Consider the following 21623-nt stretch of genomic DNA (forward strand, 5'->3'; position numbering starts at 1 on the left):
TTTCACATTTGTTTCAATTATCACCGTATTCAATTTCAAAGACTTTTCACCGGTGCGAAGAAAAAAAAAACCAGAGATAACTTTTCACCATGTTTTACATGGCCAAAAAAAAAAAAAAAAAAGTGCAGACTTGGGGTTTAGCGGTGCAGGCTTAAAAAAAAAAAATAGCCCCTGAAACTGGTGTGTAAAAAATAAAAAAGACACCCCAAAAAAATAATTTTTTTTTAACCCCAAAATTAAAATATGGGGAATACATTTTTAAATTACAAAATTAATTCAGGGGGGTTTCCCAAGTATGCAGCAGGGGTTTAAAAGAATGCAGGTGGTAGCAGCAGTTGCATTTTTGAAGAATTTTCAAAATGCACTTTAGGGACTTAAAAATATGCTTACCCCCATTTTCATGTACCCCAAATTTGATCGATTTTTTTTAAAAAAAAAAAAATTTAAACTATTCCTATGTGCTATTCTTCACCACTTCTTCATATCCGCAAATATGCACCTGCCACAGCTATTACAAACCCTGACTTCCTTCAGCAGGCAAAAATGGGGGTACCCATAGTGATCCCCATGTCTAGACATCTTTAGGGTGGTCCCAGGCACATTTCCGAAAAATGTCAGGGTTTTTTTCCGTAGATTGTGCAAAAAGTGAATGTAAAAAAACGGATAATTTTTCGCTTGCCTTTAGCAGGCAAAAAAAGTGCAGAATGGGGTTTAGGGGTGCAGGCTTAAAAAAAAAAGCCTGCACCCATGGGAATGGTCCCTAAAAATAAGTGGTGTTGAAAAAAAAAATTGGGACACCCCACAAAAAGTAAAAATTTGGGATGAAAAAAAATAGGGGAACAGTGTTTAAAAATAGCAGAATAGGTTCAGGGGTATTCTGTAAGTATGCGGCAGGTGCTTTTTGGCAGCATTTTAAAAAAAAAAACTAGTTTAGGGACTTAAAAATATGCTTACCCCCATTTTCATGTACTCCAAATTTGATGGGACCACTTTTAAAAACGGAAAAAAAAAGCTAAGTGCTCTTCTGCATCACTTCTTCAATGTCAAGATTAAAAAAAAAACCTGCCACAGCCATTTAAAAACCCGACTTTCTTCTGCAGGCAGAGACGGGGGTACCCATAGTGATCCCCCGGTCTGGACATCTTTAGAGGGGTCCTACAATTATTTAAAAAAATTCACGTAATTTTTCCCAGATCAATGTTTCACCGGTACCCGATTTAGCCTACTTTGGAATTGAATACAGGGAATAGTGGGCAAGTTATACAATTTTACTACAAGGGCGATTCTTAGATACTCCCTCCTTCTGTACAGCTTGTGAGAGTGACCTAGCACATCATAATATCCAAATAAATTGGGATATGGCATGTCAAACTATGTCAGTGTGTTCTGGCGACTCAGTATAAGTTGCTAACTAGATGGTACAGAGTTTCCCTTCAGTAGCCCCTATGTGCTGGCGATGTGGTAATGATATGGGCACTATAATACACATTTGGTGGGATTGTCCCCTAATGACACCTTACTGGGGGGGGGGGGGGGGGGGGAAAGTGTTGATTTGTCAGCACGAGTTTTGGGGCACCAGGTTCCCAGAGGACCGGACTTTTGGCTTCTCACTCTACCGTCCCGATTTCAAGATACAAAAAAAATAAAAAAAATACTCTCCTCAAACATCTAGCTGACACTGCAAGGGCAGCGATACCTGTACACTGGCGTTCAGCTGCAACCCCCTACCGAATTGGGAATGGTGTAAGAGTTGATTTTTACATGACCATGGAGGATATTTTTCCTAAGAGTATAGAGTAACACTCAGACTTTGCTACCACATGGTCTGTTTGGATAGATTTCAAAACATCACCTGAATATAAAGCATCGGTCCCAATACAATAAGATCTTCATATCAGCAATCCTACCTCTCTACAAGATTCATCCCGTCTCTGAGAGGGGCTTTAACCTTGGCCCAATCTTTACTCATTTTAATATTCTAAAACATATGCTCAGTTTTCCCTTCCCTCATTCCCCTTGTGTTGTCTTGTTTTGTCTACCCATATTTTATTTCTCAGTTACTTACTTATTTGGTAATAGTTTCTTCACTGTCAAATCTGATTTGAATAGCCTATGTTAGATATGATAGTGAAGTATTAGCAGTTTTGTACATGAATATTAGACTTAAAACCTATTTGATTTGAATTACAATGAACTTAAATTTTTCTGTAAAAAAAAAAAAAAAAAACAGAAAAAAAAAAAGAATTTGTAAAAAAACCAAACAAAAAAAAAAAAAAAAAAAAAAAAAAAAACTCATGTTGGAATGTAATTTGTTCCCTTAATACAACAGTGCAATTCACAGAGCAGGAACTTGGACAGGCAAAACGTCAGGATAATATATATATTTTTTTTTATTAGCGTCAGTCTTGTTGCCTCAGTATACAGCACATGATGCAGTGTAAGCTGTAATCACATGAACCCCTTTCCTCCATGGAATAGACAACATTGGACAAGACACTGAAATATAGATTATTCTCCATATAGACTGATATGCTCTCTTTGGAAGTGGGTCTTATTTTGCCCTTACATTTTTCACTTTTAGAACAATTTGAAGCCTCTCCGGCTTTCCGGCTGTATTCACAGACTAACACAAGCCTTTCCAATTTAGTTCTACTAATGTCTTGCGTTTGCCATGTTCCAGATCGGTCTATGGACAGAGGCCATTACAGAATTAACGCCTTCAAATTTGTGGACCAACATTTGTAAAAATGCAGTCGAGCGGATGGAAAAGTGAGACCGCTGTGCCGCAGATGCAAAGCAATCGGACAGATTCTCATGCTTGGTCGTTACTGTATAGGTCATTACACACTGGAAGGTCAGTTCGTTCGGTCAGGCTGTGACCTTGTGTTTGGTGGACACAAATATGAGAATCACAAATGCTAAGAATTTCTGCAATAACTATCCATTTAACCCTTTCTGCATCCAAGCAGCTGCCATACGACAGCTGCCAGCGCAGTACTAAGGATACAGAGGGCTAACATACAAGGTATTTGACCTACTTGAAAAGTGCAACGTAAAAACACATTAAGACGACAATGGACACGTGACTGTTACAGAAAGGCCTAAAACTGTAGTTCCTTTTGGATGGCCCAGAGGGTGTCTGCGCTCTTCCTCAAACGCTCCTCTTCATCAGCCTTAAGGGTCATCTGTACCACATCCGTGATGCCCTGGTTCCCCAGAACAGATGGGATACTGAGGAAGACTTCATCTTTCACACCGTGCAGCCCCTGAAAGACAGGAATACATCCGTGAGTGGTAGTATATGGATAATCTCGTTTTAAAAGTTATGTTGCGACATAGTTATGCTTCAGAAGAGGGGACAAACACGCAGGAGGGGAGGTGCGCAGGGTTATAACCGCTGGTCGCCATTTTCAGCATCGTAACCCCTGCATATATGTGTAGAAAGGTCTGGAGTGGGAGGGTCCTGGCCAGTGTGTAGCCAATCCACAGAAGATTGTGGTGTCAGTTTTGAAAACGGGTTCCTAATTACAACAGGTCAGATTGATGCTGCGTACGCTCACAAAATTGAATCGGGGACCGGTCTATGAACATTTATACTTTCATATATTGGAGAACAAAACTAAAGAAACCGCAGCTAGCTATGAAGATGGCAAACTACAGCCAACCCTCCGCCTAACACAGACTGCAGGCACTGCCCACCATTGTGGTTCTATTACAGTGCCCATAGACTAATACCAGGGAGAGAAGGGAGTGAGACCTTACAGCAGCATCAGACATGGATATGCAGTATATTACTGTACTGAAGCAGCAGTGGAGTGTTTAATGCCGGATTTTTTTTTTTTTACCCCGGTTTAGCGGCCATTTCTGCGGGCATCAATCTCCCCTGCTCCACGCAAGCTTAGAGCACTCCCGGCAAGAGCATCTGTTGCTAATGAAGGGTAGGAGATAGTTATCTGAGCAATGTTTTCCAGTGCAAATTCAAGTATGTTAGTCATTGGGAGCACATTACCCACATTAAATGGTTCCCAAGGTGCAGTGTTGTACCCCGAGGCTGCTGGGACATATACGGCAAAGCGTCACATGACCGGAAGCCAGCAACCGGAAAGTGGTTGGCAAGGGCTTAACCAACAGTGGATTTGTCATTTCACTGTTGCTCATGAGGGAAGAAGACCATCCATCGCTATGGGAGGAAACCTTGTGACACTTGAGGAGCGTTTACCTTGACCATCGTAGAGATTGGGTGAACACGTCTGAGGTTCTTGAGGATAGTCTCAGCCAGATCTGCCACAGAGAGGCCGATAGCCCAGGAGGTGTAGCCCTTCAGCTTGATGACTTCATAGGCGCTGCGAGGAATAGGAAAGACACTAATGATCAGTAACAGGACGTATGGGGAGAAATTGGGCCTCATTCACAAGTGTATGCGCAAACTGAAACCAGCAGCTGTTTTCATGCAGCATGCGTCCCGATGATTACCAGCAAAAACTGCAGAGTGAGGCATTTTCAGTGGGTGCTTCTGGGTGGCAAGGGGGTGGGATGCGGGCGTGTCACAGTCAGCGACTAACATCTTTTGCCACAGTTGCACTGACAACAGCGGCCATAGATTTTGCACCCCCAAAAGGCTGGTGAAATCTACAATGGTGCGTCTTAAATACACAGGAGGTAAATTAGAGCCACGGCCACAGCATTCGCATAAAGACGCAGTCGCGGCTGCAATAGCGTGCACCTCAGGAGCCAGACCCATTGCCGTGGGCGTAGAGTCTGCAGAGGTAAGCATACTGTACGCAATGATCCTGCTACACCAGATGGAGCTTTGCACCCAGGATAGGGTTGGCACAAACATGGCGGCAACTCTCACAAGCAGATGTATAGTATAAGTACGCAGTGCGGGCTCTTTATACGCCATGATGTCTGCATAGATGGGCACTTTCCTGTCACTGCACTAGGTGAAGTTGGATTTCTACATTATTTGTTAAAGTTACATAAAATAATTTTAATAGGTGACAGAGCACCTCTGGTGTGACGGGAAAGGCGGTGCTGTGCCGCTACGCAGGCAGCAGTGAAGGGAACCATTATTACAGGAACATGGGGCCAGTGCTCCTTACTGGATAAAAGCTTCCCTGGAGGGGGGTGGACAATGGGGCACATACCTGTCCACTACCTGCTTGTGGACCTCCTTCCAGTTCTCTTTATCCGCTTCTGTTCCCATGTCAGGATTCAGGGTCTTCAGAGAGACTCCGGCTACATTAACCCCACTCCAGACCGGCACTGAAAGAGGGCGAGAGGATTAGTGACCAGGAGACGGGACAGGCTGTAGACTACTCCGAGGTCAGAGGTCACACTGCAGCCCACAGCTGAAGGATGCCCGATGTACAGTAATAGATATCGGGCAAGTTACCCATCAACTATCCCATCATTCCTCACGTGCTAGATTGCAGCCCAACAAGGATCCTATAGGTCATGTGACCTTATAACAGACCACAGCGATAGGTACAGCTGACGCTGGGAGTAACAACCTTTATTTTATTTTATTTTTTTTACTTTGTGGTTTGGGAATAATAAGGATACCCCGCTGCCATGTTTCTATAAATAAAACAATATATTTACTAACATGTAGTTAGTTATCCTAAAAATGAGGGCACTTTGCTGTAATGAGTTTTCAGAATAGTCACTCTGCGCCATATTATACAAGGTTATGTAGTCGTTATTTTTCCACGTATGTTAATGAGCAAAATAAGTGGGAGGGGCTTACTTCACAATGCAGTAAAACATCGCTATTAGCTGAACTATAATGTAGTAGTTTTCCCCAGTTTATTTTTTACTGAATAATGCGCCACATTAAGGAAGCCGGAAATTTTCCCGTCTGATGACAGAAAACCTGATTTTTTAATTTTTTTTTTTAAAACAATTTTATACCCCAAATAGATGCTTTAACAGAATGCGGTGTACAAAAGCTTAGTTGCTCTGTCGGAGCAGAACTTGGCCGTCTCACACACGCTGCCCTTTCTGTGCCCTTTTGGGGTGAAGGCCACAATGTCTGACCTACTTGTGTTACATTGGTGACCTTTCCAAACAGATAAATATAGATCCTATCTAAGGTTACAGAGGTTCTGTCTTCAGATCCTTTTCACAGCTGCAGCTGACTACTAGAATCTCACCACTGGAGTCTCCATGTTCCCCGATGACCCAGCCGTGACAGCTCAGGGCGTGAATGCCCAGCTTCTCCCCCATGAGATAACGGAAGCGAGCAGAGTCAAGGTTGCAGCCGCTGCCGATGACGCGGTGCTTGGGGAAGCCGCTGATTTTCCAGGCTACGTACGTCAAGACATCAACTGGAGGAACAAAAAAAAAAACCTGCATTAGTAACTTGTAACTAAACATCTACGTTAGCGACAGCCTGAACCGTGTCAGGTAATCAGATCCACAGAATGAAGCAATGGGGAAAGGTTTTGCAGGATAAATGTGCGGCACAAGCTCACACGGTTACAATTTATACTGTATTGTTGTGGTGCGCTTTGGAATACAGCTCAGAATGCACATAACATAATTCAGATGGGCTTCTGTAACTAATCTGAGTCCAGTTAAATAGCCGAGCTGGCAATAGAATACTGAATTCTAAAGTCAGACATATAAAAAGCACATTAGGCCTACAAACAACGTGATAGCCTTATATCACCACCCTGAAAGGTTTTACTACAGCAAATACATTTTCCCTAAAGGCTACTGTTTAATTACTTCCAGCACTGTACAATGAATGCATTTGTCCCCCGTTTTATTAGTGGGATGTGTGAGTGCAGAAAGAACACATGTAAGTTTTGTGTGAAGGTAATGCCTGATGTTGCAGCTGGCATTAATGCTCATTCATGTTCATTACAGGTTGAGTCCCCCATATCCAAAATACTTGACATGGGGAATTTGGATATCGGAACATTCCGTATTTTGGATTATGTGCATACCATAATGAGATATCTTGGGAATGGGACCCAAATCTAATCACAGAATGCATTTAGGTTTTATATACACAAAGCCTGAAGGTAATTATATACTTTATTTTGAATCATTTTGTGCCCATTGAACAAGCAAAAAGGTGTCACTATCTCAGTCATGGAACAATAAAACTGATAGACAAATATGTGCAGAAAATACCACAATCAGTGCAAAAAAGGTAAATATCCAAATACCCAAGTGACACAAATTAAATATAATGTTATACCAAAAGTCAGGCGCTCTCTATATACCACAGTCCAAAGAGTGTAAATATCACCAATAGAAAATAATAACCCATAAAATGATCAGAATCCTTTATATGAAATAGTTGTTTTGATGACAATATATTTATCTATACAGCCAATCAGGAAACAGGATTACTTTTCTATCTGTGATTTATAATCTGAAATAGGTCTCCCATTCCACAGGTTCAGGAAGGCCTAGAACTGAACACAGAACACAGTGCAAAACCTTTAGGGAAACAGGTTCTCATTAACGGCTGCGTTCTTCTCAGTAGTAACCAAGTCCCTGACATTCCATTAATAGAGGTCCATCCTAATAGTGTAGCTGCGGCTTTATTGGGACCAGCACTCACCGGGGTTGGAGACGATCAGCAGTATGCAGTTAGGACTGTACTTCACAATATTGGGAATGATAAATTTGAAGATGTTGACATTGCGTTGCACCAGGTTCAGGCGGCTCTCACCCTCCTGCTGACGGGCACCGGCCGTCACAACCACCAGCTTGGAGTTGGCTGTGACACTGTAATCTGTAATAGAAACAGGACTAAAAATATACTTTTACCCCTTCATCAGACACAGATACAGTCACTGCCCACCACTCACATGACCGCCAGAACCTTACATAGTCCAGGCACCTTGGTCAGACATGGGCCAGCCACATACATAGAGGCAACAAGTCACACGAGATTGGGACGATCATTAGGCTGAGGGCTAGGTCGCTGCCGGCCAGTTAGTGCAACCAGACAACTTCCCTCCGCATTTTCCACTATGTCCAATAATGATCCTATCACCCAATAAAAAGATTACAATTTGATAGGATCTTTAGAAGGAGCACACTGCTACACTGGGCCTGTACTTTCCAGTGATCGTGCAGTGTGAGGGGCCAGCTTAAGACCAGGAGGAAATTAATGCAGATATAGGATAGATCTCACGTTTCAAAGCATGTCCATTATTCCCATCCAAACTCGCAGGGACATCCTTGGACACGCTCCATTACACTATACACAGCAATACTATGGTCTACGGGTCTCCAAGTCAGTGACTCTCAGTCCCATAACCCATTCTGTGTTACAAGCTGCAGAAGAATCTGCTTTGTTGGTGGCACTGCTCCTACATGGACCAAGCATGGACTTTAAAAAAAATCTGTAGATAAAATAAGTCCCCCATCTGGTGCCAATTTAAATACAATTTTCCACAGTTCCTGACTGGCTGGAGAGAGAAAATAACCTTGTTTCAGAATACACACAATGTACACACACACACACCTTTCCCAGAGACAATCTTTGGGGTACGCAGGAAGAGGCTGCCATGTTGAAGATCCATCATTTCTCCCTTCAACTTGTCTTCAATTACATCAACCAGAGCAAGCTCATCGGCCAGGTCCTGGAGGGGAAGAGAGACTAAGGCTATGGGAGAAACTGATGGGTGCCATCACCATATATCTGGGGCAATTATATCCTGACATACTTATGTGCTCCTAACAAACTGACTCGCACCCCCCCTGCGGAGCCCATTACCAGACACTAAATCCCCAGCCTGAGAGTGTTATACACAACGTGCAGCAGCCCAGCGGCCTCCCCTCTGCTGGGCTTATACCGGGCTCCAGTTCTCACACAGAGCAGTGGCTTGGCCTAGTGCCTGTCTCCTAGCAACAGCCAATCAGAACAAAGGTGGGGCTCATTTCCCAGCATGTCACTAACCCGCAGCAGCTGAGGACCACCACACCGCCCGTTTGTGTGGTGGTTGACATCATTGGACGTTTCAGATTATGTCAAAACCACATTACCGGAATTGTCAAATCCGTGGCATATCTCAGCTTTAGACATGTTAAAAAGGAACGCCATCATCCAATTTAATTTGCCTACGGCATGAATTTAATAAATAAACCCCGTTGTTGCTGAAGCTGCAACAAAAAAAAATAAACTCCTGTACGACACAGCGAAAAAATATAGCAAAGATGTGACGGTGATAAATTAAACTATGAGCACAAAGTTATTTACACTACAATATATAGATTTAAAAAAAAGTTTCCAGTTGTCACAAATGGTGTGCATTGGCCAAGTGGCCTCTCGGTGGCAGTCAGTCCCAATTCTATAGATCTTTTCCCATAAGTATGTTTATGCGCCGAGTGATATAACCTGATTATTGTTATTGTGCCTTTGAGTGGGGTCTGGTAAATGCTCAGCCAATGTGAAACTTAAGCTGGGTACACACTGAGATACATTGGCTGATCAATTGATTGGCCAATGTATCTGCTGCCCGTCAGGCAGTGTGTACCCACGATATGTCGGTGAACGTCAGGGTTCAACGACATATCGCATTGGCTGTGCTGCACAGCCAATGGACAGATGTCTGCAGACCACCCATACGCACACAGCAGCAGCTGCAAGGAGAGGGGTGGGACACGCCCCCGGTCACCGGGACCTGCGGGCAGACACAGATGATAGTAGTTCAGTGTGTACGAACCACCATCATCTGCAGATAGATCTGTAGTGTGTACCCACCATTATACAAGAATTACTAATTTTTTCTGCCCATTGTCACAGATGAATTAATCAGGGTACATATGGCGCCTAGAGGTGCAGATAGTGATGTAATAGGGGCGCAGATGTATTAAGCTCTGGAAAGTGATAAATTGGAGAGTGATAAACTACCAGCCATTCAGCTCCTAACTCATGTCACAGGCTGTATTTGAAAAATGACAGTTAGGAGCTGATTTGTTGGTCATTTATCACTTCCCACAGCTTAATACATCTGCCCCAGGATTCTTAGGAAGTACTGACAACCGTTTCAGAAGTAATGATTAGTAATTAGATGGTCTGTATTTCCCATTAGTAATAGTAAATGGTCACACAATTGGAGAGTTTCACGCACTGTCAACTATGTTGCAAAGAATTGATAAGTCTCCACATAAGAGCTACATTAGTTTCATATGGATCTCATTGTTGCATGCTGAATGATGACCCTTAGGGTGGGTACACACTAGAACGATGGTCAGAGCAATTACCCTTCGCCCTGGACCTTGCAAGATTGCCGGTACACACTAGGAAGATTTAATGGGCGACGGAACAATCACTCGTTTCATTCTTTATTAAACTACGCAGCCCTGCATGAGACATTGTGTAATTGGCCAATCACAATATATTGCATGTGACACATGGAGTTTGCCCAATCGGACCAATACCGTGCAAGTGTGTACCCACCCTTAGATGCTCTAGTTGGATCTTAAGACAATCTGCTTTGTCAGTATAATTATTCCCCTCTGTATTCATCTCTATATTGCAAATAACACAATTCAGTTGTATCCCTTACGCGTTGGAACCAATGGGCCTGATTCGGAGGCAAGGCTGTTCCGCTGCGTCGCAGGAGCGATAATGCGCAAATGTTCATTTAGGCTTTCCCCTGGTACAGTAGCCTGCGTCTGAATGTGCAAGCGCTGACACGCCCACTTTCAGCGTCTCTATACGCCATCAACACTGCCGATGATTGGTGATTTGCCACCATTGCGCAAATCACTGCAGCTTCCCCGTCTGAACATTGTCTGGCGGCAGCAGTGCATCTGAGAACGCAGCCGCTGTCACCGGCAGTCCCGCAATACACGCCCATGAGATGGACAATATTTTGCATTCACTTCCAGCCACCTCCCAGTCCCAGGATGGCGCATCAGTCGGCCGCTCCATTTCAGATTACGTCTGACCCAATCGCAAGAGCACCTTTGTGCGCGCACTCATGGTAACACATACACGGTAATGGTCTTCTGGCGTTCTCTCGCATACGTAGTTTGGAATATTATATATATATTTATTTATTTAAGTTGCTTCACTGCGTCAGATATCAGCAGATGGGCAGCGCGTGCAACTCAGCGCAAGGGCAATGCGAGGGCAGATATAAGATGGGAGAGGATTTAGACTCCATTCTAGCACCCTGCACCTGTCACAGCCCGTGCAGTTCCTCTTTCCTGCCTGGGGTGTCACTCTGCTCTGGTGCTTCTAGCACACTCAGCTGATGTAAACAGCTGAGATACAGACCAGAGTGTGCTAGAAGCACCAGAGCAGAGTGACACCCCAGGCAGGAGAGAGGAACTGCACGGGCTGAGACAGGTGCATGGTGCTAGAATGAACGCTAGGATTGTATCGCTTGGAGGCCCCAAATCTAATGGGGCTCATCCATCAGCAATGGATTGCCGCAATCACGCAATGCTGCAACCCGGCATAGCAGAAATCCAACATGTTGGATTTTGCCAATTTGACGATCGCGATCAAAAAATGATCACGATCGTCAAATCGCCGACATTTAACATGGGTAATGTCTGCGATCCGGCGACAGATCGCAGAACATCGATGGTGGAAGGTCACCGTTTCCACACGGAAACGCCGGATTGGAAAAACCTGCCTCTGATGTATGGCCACCTTAACCCTGTGTAGGGTCCCATGTGCTCTTAATCTGGATTAGAATAACTGGGGCGATATTAAAGGCCATTATATGATAAGAAATGACTAATATTCACAAACTGTAAAACAACCTTCTATGATAATAGTGGTCTTGCACAAAAGACACTTTTTTAATTTTACGAAATAAAAAAAATATTAAAAAAAAAAAATCTGTAAAATTTCGAAACATTGTCTAAAAAAAAAATTAAAAAAAAGATAGATAACCTCACCTTCTGCAGGACGCTGATGGCACATGCCATGCCAACTGCCCCAACGCCGACTATGGTGACCTTGTTCTGAGAAGCGGGCGCCTCGCCCAGCACATTTTTGATCAGCTTCTCTTTCGTGCTCGCCATCTTGCTCTGCTGGAAGAAGCACAAAGTGACTGCATGGCTGTGCTAAAGCGTACAGCAATGTGTACATTAGCCCCCTGTCCTGTATCTGTAACCCAGCACTGTACAGGTCTGCTTAACGTCCTTAGTTGTGGCACAATCTAACACTGGACCTCATCACGTGACTTGTGCCCTGCAGATAATGAGCTCTGTACTGTACTACATTAGCGTCTCTAGGAGTCTTCAGTTAAATGGTTTTCTTTTTAGAGAAAGTATTTTATAGTTCCTCCTCTATTGTCCCTTCACTGTATTTTATTATCTATATTACTGAATACATAACACCCAACAGCTTCCAAAATCATGTACACGATCTACACCCCAACTGGTCACTGACTAGGAGATGAACATTTCACAGATGCATACAAGTGTCAGTCACAAAATCATTATTCCCCTATACATTAAGCCAGAGATTTTGCAACATAAAACTCGTGTGCGGCCTTTGGATAATACTGCATTTAGAGGACAGGACAGGCCTCCAGACAGTGGTATAGGACGGGAGTGCTGCTCGGTGCATGGGTATAAACCTCTCGTTATGCCAATTAAAGGTTGCAGGCGTTAAAGTATTTTAAGTTGGTTGATATTTTCATTTAGGAACATATGTGGCTGTACTGAATCTCATCCTGGAACGGTATACAGTCACAAAGGAGACAGTACTAGTGGTGTTATTTTTAGGTCAGGCTAAAATAGACAAGTATAAAGGCTGTCGACATTGGTGTTGACATTATGAACATGTCAAAAAAAATTCTGTCAACATTTTGCTCTGTCGACCTAATGTCCATATCATCCAGAACATGTCGACATTTTGGTGCCGACATTCTGAGGCCAACATCCCACGAGTCAGAAAGGAAAGTTATAATAGTTCTGTTGGGGATATAATCTACATATATGCATACGTATACATCCTGCCATAAAGCGATATGGCGGCTTTGTTGTGGGCACAGCAACCTTATCTGCTGGTGGATCTATTTGCACATAGCGTGCACCCCGAGATACGGGCCTGGGGCTTCCTGCAGCAGCCATTACCCGGCACTGTGGCACCTCTCCAAACACTAATGTATGCAACAGAAGAGGCAGGAGGAAGCACAGGTCAGCCAGCAGATAAGCACGTATGTACACAAGCCTTTACATGGCACAGTGCCTAGACGGCAAGGCAGTGCTCTATATCTGTGTCCTGGCTGAACCGAGGCCATAAACCATCCAGTGCGAGATAAATAATACTTTATGCCAGCACATTAGGACTCTGTGGGACGGTGTATTTTGAAATGGGAGGGACGCCAGCAAGTCAGCATACAAAAATAGGCATCAGTACATCCGCTAGGCCAAATCCTGGCTGCGGTTGCTTTGGTAACCAGGGAGGGGGACAGGAAAGCCCAAGGAGATACATTATTCCAAGCAATATAAAATAATAGATTCATGGGGCAGACTCCTTTTTTGATACAGAAGTCTATTTTAATTCTATTTATATATCTCTAGATGATTAGATCTACCCACACAGTCATAATTCTCCATATAAAGCTTCGTATGCGTGGCCTGTATAACCGAGCTACACAAGAACGCTCGCTTCCAGCACTTTCCGTTCCTCATGAATGGGCGGCTTTGCAGCGACAGACTTCTATCGCTAAATAACGTAATATCTCAGAAATAACTCTGCATGTCATGACACCGTGCGGCCATCTCAGCCAAATAACCACCGAGGATTACAGTATTATCACCTCCGGGAATGGAGGATGGTTTGTTCCTGCAATTACAACAACCAACAATGTACAATTTAAAAAAATAAAAAAAAAATAAATCAAAATTGTGCATATAAATGTTACTTTAAATATACTATGTTTGTATTTATATATTATACCAAAAGCAATGACCGGGCACAAGTGATTTCACGTAAGCAATGATAACCTGACGCTGGCACTTAATACATTAAAAGTCTGATTGCGTTTCCGTGTTGAGTGATGACATAATCCGTGTGCAGGAAGGATGGGGGGACGGGGGCTGGTACAGTTTGCACTGAAGGACTAAGTGATGGAGACACTAAAATGCATCTCTCCACCTCCAGTTTGTGGATATTGAGTGTGACAGATGAGCCAGCAGGACTATAAAATGGAGCCAGCTGTCATCTGTATGAGGTTTATGGCAAATCTGGAGCAAAATCAATCACTTCAGTACAGGTCACATCTCACGCTGCAAACGATGGTCTGTACCACGCAGAGGTCAGACGGCATGACCTTGGTGTGCGCCGGATGCAGGACGCAGGCTACATTATTAGGACATTAGAATATTTCTGCTGTAGAGCAACACTTGCATTTCTCCATCCTATGGTTTCTCCATTTAAAGCCAATCAGTAATTGATAATCAGCTCAGGGGGGCTTAGGCCTTAGTTCACCAAATGGTGATATTAAATGGTGTAATCTGCCCTCTGTCAAAACATAGGTTTATATGGCATTGCATCCCCATCCTCCTTTCAGCAAACTCGGATTAGGCAACCTATGGCTCAGGCCATGCTGAGACTTGTAGTTCCATCAATATACATTGGTTTACACATTAGATTACAGCCCCACCCTGGCTCTCCTGCCCTCCCTGGCTCATCTCCCACTGCTGGGGGTGCTCAGGATGCAGCAGGGTGAGGGGCTCTCACATGTTACTTTCCATCACTGACACTTCAACACATTAAAGCCAAGTTATAATTAAACAATCACTCAGGTCACACACGAGGCACATGCCAGGGGCAGTTACACACAGGGCACATACCTGGGACAGATACACAAATGACACACCCTGCATGGCACATACCAGGGGCAGACACACACATGGCACATACCAGCATGTCACATACCAGGGGCAGACACGCATGTCACATACCAGGGGCAGACACACACATGGCACATACCAGGGGCAGACACACACATGGCACATACCAGCATCATGGCACATACCAGGGGCACACACACATGTAACATGGCACATACCAGGGGCACACACACATGTAACATGGCACATACCAGGGGCACACACACATGTAACATGGCACATACCAGGGGCACACACACATGTAACATGGCACATACCAGGGGCACACACACATGTAACATGGCACATACCAGGGGCACACACACATATAACATGGCACATACCAGGGGCACACACACATGTAACATGGCACATACCAGGGGCACACACACATGTAACATAGCACATACCAGGGGTACACACACACACATGTAACATGGCACATACCAGGGGTACACACACACACATGTAATATGGCTGAGCAAACATGAGTTTCTGAATGGAGTTTAATTGATGGACTGTTCCAATATACTATCCAGCTCCATTATATATAGAAGTGCTGCCCCTAAATTACTAGTAATAGGTTACTGCAGCTGTAGAATACATGGTAACATGCATAAGTAATGAATGTATAATGCCGCTACAGGTGCAGGGCTCAGCACTGAGGGGTGAATGGGGTGTGCACAGGGTGCCCCCGGGTGGCAGCGTTGCTTTTACCTGTATCTCTGGTGCCCGGCCCGTTCTCCGATGCTGCAATAATAACCCGTGCGCGCAGGAGCCCCGGGAGGGAGACTACTTATATATCACCCTGTCATCTACGTCACTGCCTCATTAGCATAGAGCGGCGGACGTGCCCGGGAGCAGGCGCTGCGGTGGCGGATGAATCTCATAATGAGGGAATCGGCCGGGCTGGGGACTCTCTGGGGAGAGGACGGGACTGTTACTGTGCTGCTCACTCACTCATCATATATGGGGCAAAGAGAGTCTCTTATGGGGACACTAGTATCCAGGGGTGCAGATAAATACTGGATACAGAGAATATGTGTCACCTGATAGTGTCAGGTGGTCTCACCTGATAATATGAGGGGGTCCCTGAGCTGATAATATGAGGGGTCTCTGAGCTGATAATATGAGGTGGTCTCTGAGCTGACAATCTGAGGGGTCTCTGAGCTTAACATGAGGGGTCTCTGAGCTGATAACACGAGGGGTCCCTGAGCTGATAACACGAGGGGTCTCTGAGCTTAACATATGAGGGGTCTCTGAGCTGATAATATGAGGGGTCTCTGAGCTGATAATATGAGGGGTCTCTGAGCTGATAACACGAGGGGGTCTCTGAGCTGATAACACGAGGGGGTCTCTGAGCTGAAAACACGAGGGGGTTTTTGAGCTGATAACACGAGGGGTCTCTGAGCTGGTAATATTAGGGGGGGTCTCTGAGCTGATAATATGAGGGGGTCTCTGAGCTGATAACACAAGGGAGTCTTTGAGCTGATAACACGAGGGGTCTCTGAGCTGATAACACGAGGGGTCTCTGAGCTGATAACACAAGGGGTCTCTGAGCTGATAACACGAGGGGTCTCTGAGCTGATAACACGAGGGGTCTCTGTGTTGATAACATGAGGGGTCTCTGAGCTGACAACATGAGGGGGTCTCTGAGCTGACAATATGAGGGGGTCTCTGAGCTGACAATATAAGGGGGTCTCTGAGCTGATAATATGAGGGGTCTCTGAGCTGATAACACGAGGGGGTCTCTGAGCTGATAACACGAGGGGGTCTCTGAGCTGAAAACACGAGGGGGTTTTTGAGCTGATAACACGAGGGGTCTCTGAGCTGATAATATTAGGGGGGGTCTCTGAGCTGATAACACAAGGGAGTCTTTGAGCTGATAACACGAGGGGTCTCTGAGCTGATAACACGAGGGGTCTCTGAGCTGATAACACGAGGGGTCTCTGAGCTGATAACACGAGGGGTCTCTGAGCTGATAACACGAGGGGTCTCTGTGTTGACAACATGAGGGGTCTCTGAGCTGACAACATGAGGGGGTCTCTGAGCTGACAATATGAGGGGGTCTCTGAGCTGACAATATAAGGGGGTCTCTGAGCTGATAACACGAGGGGTCTCTGAGCTGATAACACGAGGGGTCTCTGAGCTGACAACACGAGGGGCTTCTGTGCTGATAATATCAGGGGGCATTGAGCTGTTAATATACTGTCTGGCGACTTGAAGCTAACCCACTGCATTGAGACTCAGCCACACAATGAAACCTGTTCTACCTTCTACATACATTGCAATAACCTTTATGAATATTTCATGTTGTGGCATCAGCCTGTTTCTCTAAATACGAAAGGCTTTATGTAATGTCTGGCAGTAGGAGATACAGCTGCAGTATTACAGGCACATTATGCAGACCAAATTCATTTTTAAACAATATCTGTATCTTATATATCTTGTACCTTCCTATTCCGTATCTGGCATAGGTTTTGCCACCGGAGGGTTGACCATTGATGGTCATCCTAATCTGGGGGTATATTTACTATGGTTCGATTTTGTGTTCCATATGATTTTGGTTAGATTTTTTATGAAGGGATTTACTAAAGGTCAAATCGAACAGAAATAGGAATTTGAAATAAAATCGAATTTCTGAAAAGCATTGAAGTTTTCACATAGAGGACATTAGGATCCCTTCATTTACTAACTGTAAATCGAATGAAAAACTAACTCAAACGCGAACTGCAAATCCCTAAATGAATAGAAGTACTTCACGCATTAGTTTTCAGCATGATCAGTTTGATTTCACACAGATACATGCATACATCAGTGAGATGCATGCATGTATCGTACTGTAAAAAGCTTGTAAAGAGTTAATGTTTTAAAAAAAAATTACATGGGGTCCCCTCTTAAAACAGAACCAGTCCCTGACTTTTCATAGCTAGTCCTGGTTGTGTAAGTACAGGGAAAAAATTGCGTATGGCTCCCCTGTACTTAGCACAACCAGCACCAGGCTCTGATCCGGTCCTGGTTCTGGAATTACAGGGGAAAAAATGCGTAGGGTTCCCCTGTAATTTCCACAACCAGAACAGGACACTTTCTAGCGGGGTGGTAATGTCACAGCCAGGTAAACCCTATCACCGGGTTCCCCAGCCGAAACATTACTCCTGACCGCTAGTCAGCCCAGGCCGGGGATCCTTTTTCTGTTCGATTTGGCCTTTAGTATATCCCTTCATAAAAAATTGAACAGAAAACAAAATCGAACTATAGTAAATATACCCCCTGGTGTCCTTCCCACTGATAGCAGTTATATGGGACCTATCTGCAGGACCGAATGCTGAAGGTGGAGACCGTCACATAAATCCATTCATGCTGGATCTTTCAGACACAGTGACATCAGTAAAATGGTGCAACCTGGACTGGCCCATCTTCATAGCCAGCAGGCAGCGGCCAAAGTGATGGTCTGTCCCCAGATTTCAGTCCTCAGGCTCAGGTTCAGAAATTGGGGCTCAGGTGCAGAAATCTAGGGTTCCATTTATGGGAGAAACACTTCACTATTGGCCGGGGTGGTGGGACAGGTTTAATAACAAGGTGCACAGTGCTACCTCGAAGGGCCTTATTTGGAGCTGCACGCAATGCTGACGGTCACAGTTGAGCTAATATTTGGTAGTACGCAAGGGTGAAAATCCCTCAAATTCAGACAATATCAGGGATGTCTTGGAGAACTACCGGAGTTCCTGGGTGGTTACTGGGAGGTGTCTTATGCGGGGTACACACTGCAGCGAGGCACTGGCTGGCCGACTGTCCCGCTGACCGAGCCCCATTTGGTGAGCATAGACACTTAACAATCGGCCGCTAGGTATGTCTGGCCACAACAACGTTGTTCACAGATACATGGTGTGTACGCACCCACAGATGCTCTGTCCGATATATCATACGATGTGTACCCAGAATTAGCGCACGCACCAAGATAGTCCATCTTAGTGCATGTTATGGGAGTGTTGCGGGCGTTTCGGGGAAAGAAGGCCATTCCTCGGATGGAGAACTGCTCCTGCCATAGGCCGGTGTACATTCCCATCTAAAAACGCACCAATCAGTATTTTAGATAATACAACTGCAACTGCGTCCTTTTCCGCAGAGTGAATGCGACTTTATGCTAATCCACCGCTGTGCATATTAAGATGTACCATCAGTTGCTCCATCCGACGCCCATTGAGTATTGCACAAGCCTTATGGAGATTATACAGCAGGACATGGCTGCCGGTGTCAGTTCAACTGCGTCTTTAGAGGCTGTCGCTGATCACGACACGCCCGTGTTTGGCTAGCCACCCCCTTATTACCTCCCAGGAACGCCCACGGAAATCCCCAGCTCTGGCGTCCATATTCAGTTTACGTCTCCCGATGGTAACCATCTGGAGACACTGCCACAGTGCGACTCGTATGGGCAGCGGGCGTCTCTGTACGAATACCATCGGCTGCTGCATTAGCATACAGGCGCAGTCGTGCTGTAGCAAATGACGCAATCACGGCAGCAATAGAGTGCACCCCTGAATCAGGCCGATTGTGAAAGTCCCCCACTGAATGAAAAGTAGGACGGGAGGCTCGGGACCGAATGGTTGCCTGGCCTCCGACATCAAATCAAGTGATGCGATGGCTATTAGCTGTCACATCAAAGCCATTTAGCAGTATAGCCATCGATGGTTACTATGTGCGCATGCGCAGAAGCAGCTGGAGCTTCACAAATAAGCTGAGCTGCAGACACACTTTTGGGTTCCCGCAGCTGCATACAGTGCATCCGGGAAAGTATTCACTACGCTTCACTTTTTCCACATTTTGTTATGTTACAGCCTTATTCCAAAATGGAATAAATTCATTTTTCTCCTCAAAACTCTACGCACAAAGGGTCTCATTCAGACCCACTCGCAAGTGAGTCGATGGATGTGCGCATCGTGTGTGTATGCAGCATAAAGGTGCGTACACACACAACGATGTAAGTAATGAACGATTTTTGTTCAGTTTTTCACTTGAAAAAGTGAATGAAAATCATTTTACAAAGTAGTTGGTTTTACTTTACATAATAAACGATTTTCTGTGTGTTGAAGGAAAAATGTTGCAACTTCTAATGAAAATCGTTCAGTTGGCCAGCCTGACTAAACTACAATCGACAAACGTGAACGCGCATGAACGATAATCATTCATCGGTTATCGTTTTACAATGAATGATTTTTGGAACGATTGAACAATAACGACGTCGTTATAGTTAAATTTTTCAAAAAATCGTGTGTGTACGCACCTTTAGAAATAACATGTACATAAGTATTCACTGCCTTTGCCATGAAGCTCAAAATTGAGCTCAAGTGTATCCTGTTTCCACTGATCATCCTTGAGATGTCCCTACAGCTTAATTGGAGTCCACCTGTGGTAAATTCAGTTAATTGGACATGATTTTGAAAGGCATACACCTGTCTATATAAGGTCCCACACTTGACAGTGCATGTCAGAGCACAAACCAAGCATGAAGTCCAAGGAACTGTCTGTAGACCTCCGAGACAGGATTGTCTTGAGGCACAAATCTGGGGAAGGGTACAGAAAAATATCTGCTGCTTTGAAGGTCCCAATGAGCACAGTAGCCTCCATCATCCGTAAATGGAAGAAGTTCGGAACCACCAGGACTCTTCCTAGAGTTGGCTGGCCGTGTAAACTGAGCGATCAGTGGAGAAGGGCCCTAGTCAGGGAGGTGACCAAGAACCCAATAGTCACTCTGTCAGAGCTACAGTATTCCTCTGTGGAGAGAGGAGAACCTTCCAGAAGGACAACCATCTCTGCAGCAATCCACCAATCAGGCCTGTATGGTAGAGTGGCCAGACGGAAGCCACTCCTTAGTAAAAAGCACATGGCAGCCCGCCTGGAGTTTGGCAAAATGCACCTGAAGGACTCTCAGACCATGATGAGACAAAGCTTGAACTCTTTGGCGTGAATGCCAGGCGTTATGTTTGGAGGAAACCAGGCACCGCTCATCACCAGGCCAATAACATCCTTACAGTGAAGCATGGTGTTAGCAGCATCATGCTGTGGGGATGTTTTTCAGTGGCAGGAACTGGGAGACTAGTCAGGATAGAGGGAAAGATGAATGCAGCAATGTACAGAGACATCCTGGATGAAAACCTGCTCCAGAGCGCTCTTGACCTGAGGCGATGGTTCATCTTTCAGCAGGACAATGACCCTACGTAAACAGCCAAGATATCAAAGGAGTGGATTCAGGACAACTCTGTGAATGTCCTTGAGTGGCCCAGCCAGAGCCCAGACTTGAATCAGATTGAACATCTCTGGAGAGATCTGAAAATGGCCGTGCACCAATGCTTCCCATCCAAACTGATGGAGTTTGAGAGGTGCTGCAAAGCGGAATGGGCGAAACTGCCCAAAGATAGGTGTGCCAAGCTTGTGGCATCATATTCAAAAAGACTTGAGGCTGTAATTGCTGCCAAAGGTGCATCCACATGTACATAAGTATTCACAGCCTTTGCACAATACTTTGTTGTATTGTGCAAAGGCTGTGAATACTTATGTACATGTGATTTCTTATTTATTTATTTTTTATTAAATTTGCAAAAAACTTTTTACACGTTATCATTATGGGGTATTGTGTGTAGAATTTTGAGGAGAAAAATGAATTTATTCCATTTTGGAATAAGGCTGTAACATAACAAAATGTGGAAAAAGTGAAGCGTAGTGAATACTTTCCAGATGCACTGTACTATCCTGTCAGCCATCGCATGGGCATCGGAAAGTTGCACCTGATA

General features: G+C 44.7%; 1 protein-coding gene across 2 annotated transcripts; it reads right to left on the reverse strand.

Moving 5' to 3' along the window:
* Positions 1-2372: 2372 nt before the first annotated feature.
* On the reverse strand, positions 2373-15659 carry LOC148539136 (L-lactate dehydrogenase A chain). Of its 2 annotated transcripts, none has more exons than XM_088451788.1 (8): positions 15553-15659; positions 11887-12018; positions 8492-8609; positions 7580-7753; positions 6156-6329; positions 5148-5265; positions 4220-4343; positions 2373-3266 (listed from the first exon to the last, which is right to left on the reverse strand). In XM_088451788.1, exons 2-8 carry the CDS (start codon positions 12010-12012, stop codon positions 3102-3104), a joined length of 999 nt encoding a protein of 332 aa, XP_088307914.1. In that variant the 5' UTR covers positions 12013-12018; positions 15553-15659; the 3' UTR covers positions 2373-3101. The 2 variants fall into 2 exon arrangements, with proteins under 2 accessions (XP_088307914.1, XP_088307915.1); XM_088451789.1 differs by having other exon boundaries at positions 11887-12021; positions 15553-15651.
* Between the last annotated feature and the right edge of the window lie 5964 nt (positions 15660-21623).

Source organism: Taudactylus pleione, unplaced genomic scaffold (assembly GCF_031769625.1).
Source record: "Taudactylus pleione unplaced genomic scaffold, aTauple2 ptg000027l, whole genome shotgun sequence".
Taxonomy (NCBI): domain Eukaryota; kingdom Metazoa; phylum Chordata; class Amphibia; order Anura; family Myobatrachidae; genus Taudactylus; species Taudactylus pleione.

Coding starts and splice junctions, on each gene's coding strand:
- LOC148539136 (XM_088451788.1), bottom strand. CDS start 12,012: ATGGCGAGCACGAAAGAGAAGCTGATCAAAAATGTGCTGGGCGAGGCG. Junction 6,330..7,579: donor GCTGATCGTCTCCAACCCCG/GTGAGTGCTGGT, acceptor TTGTTCCTCCAG/TTGATGTCTTGACGTACGTA. Junction 3,267..4,219: donor CAATCTCTACGATGGTCAAG/GTAAACGCTCCT, acceptor CCTGTCTTTCAG/GGGCTGCACGGTGTGAAAGA.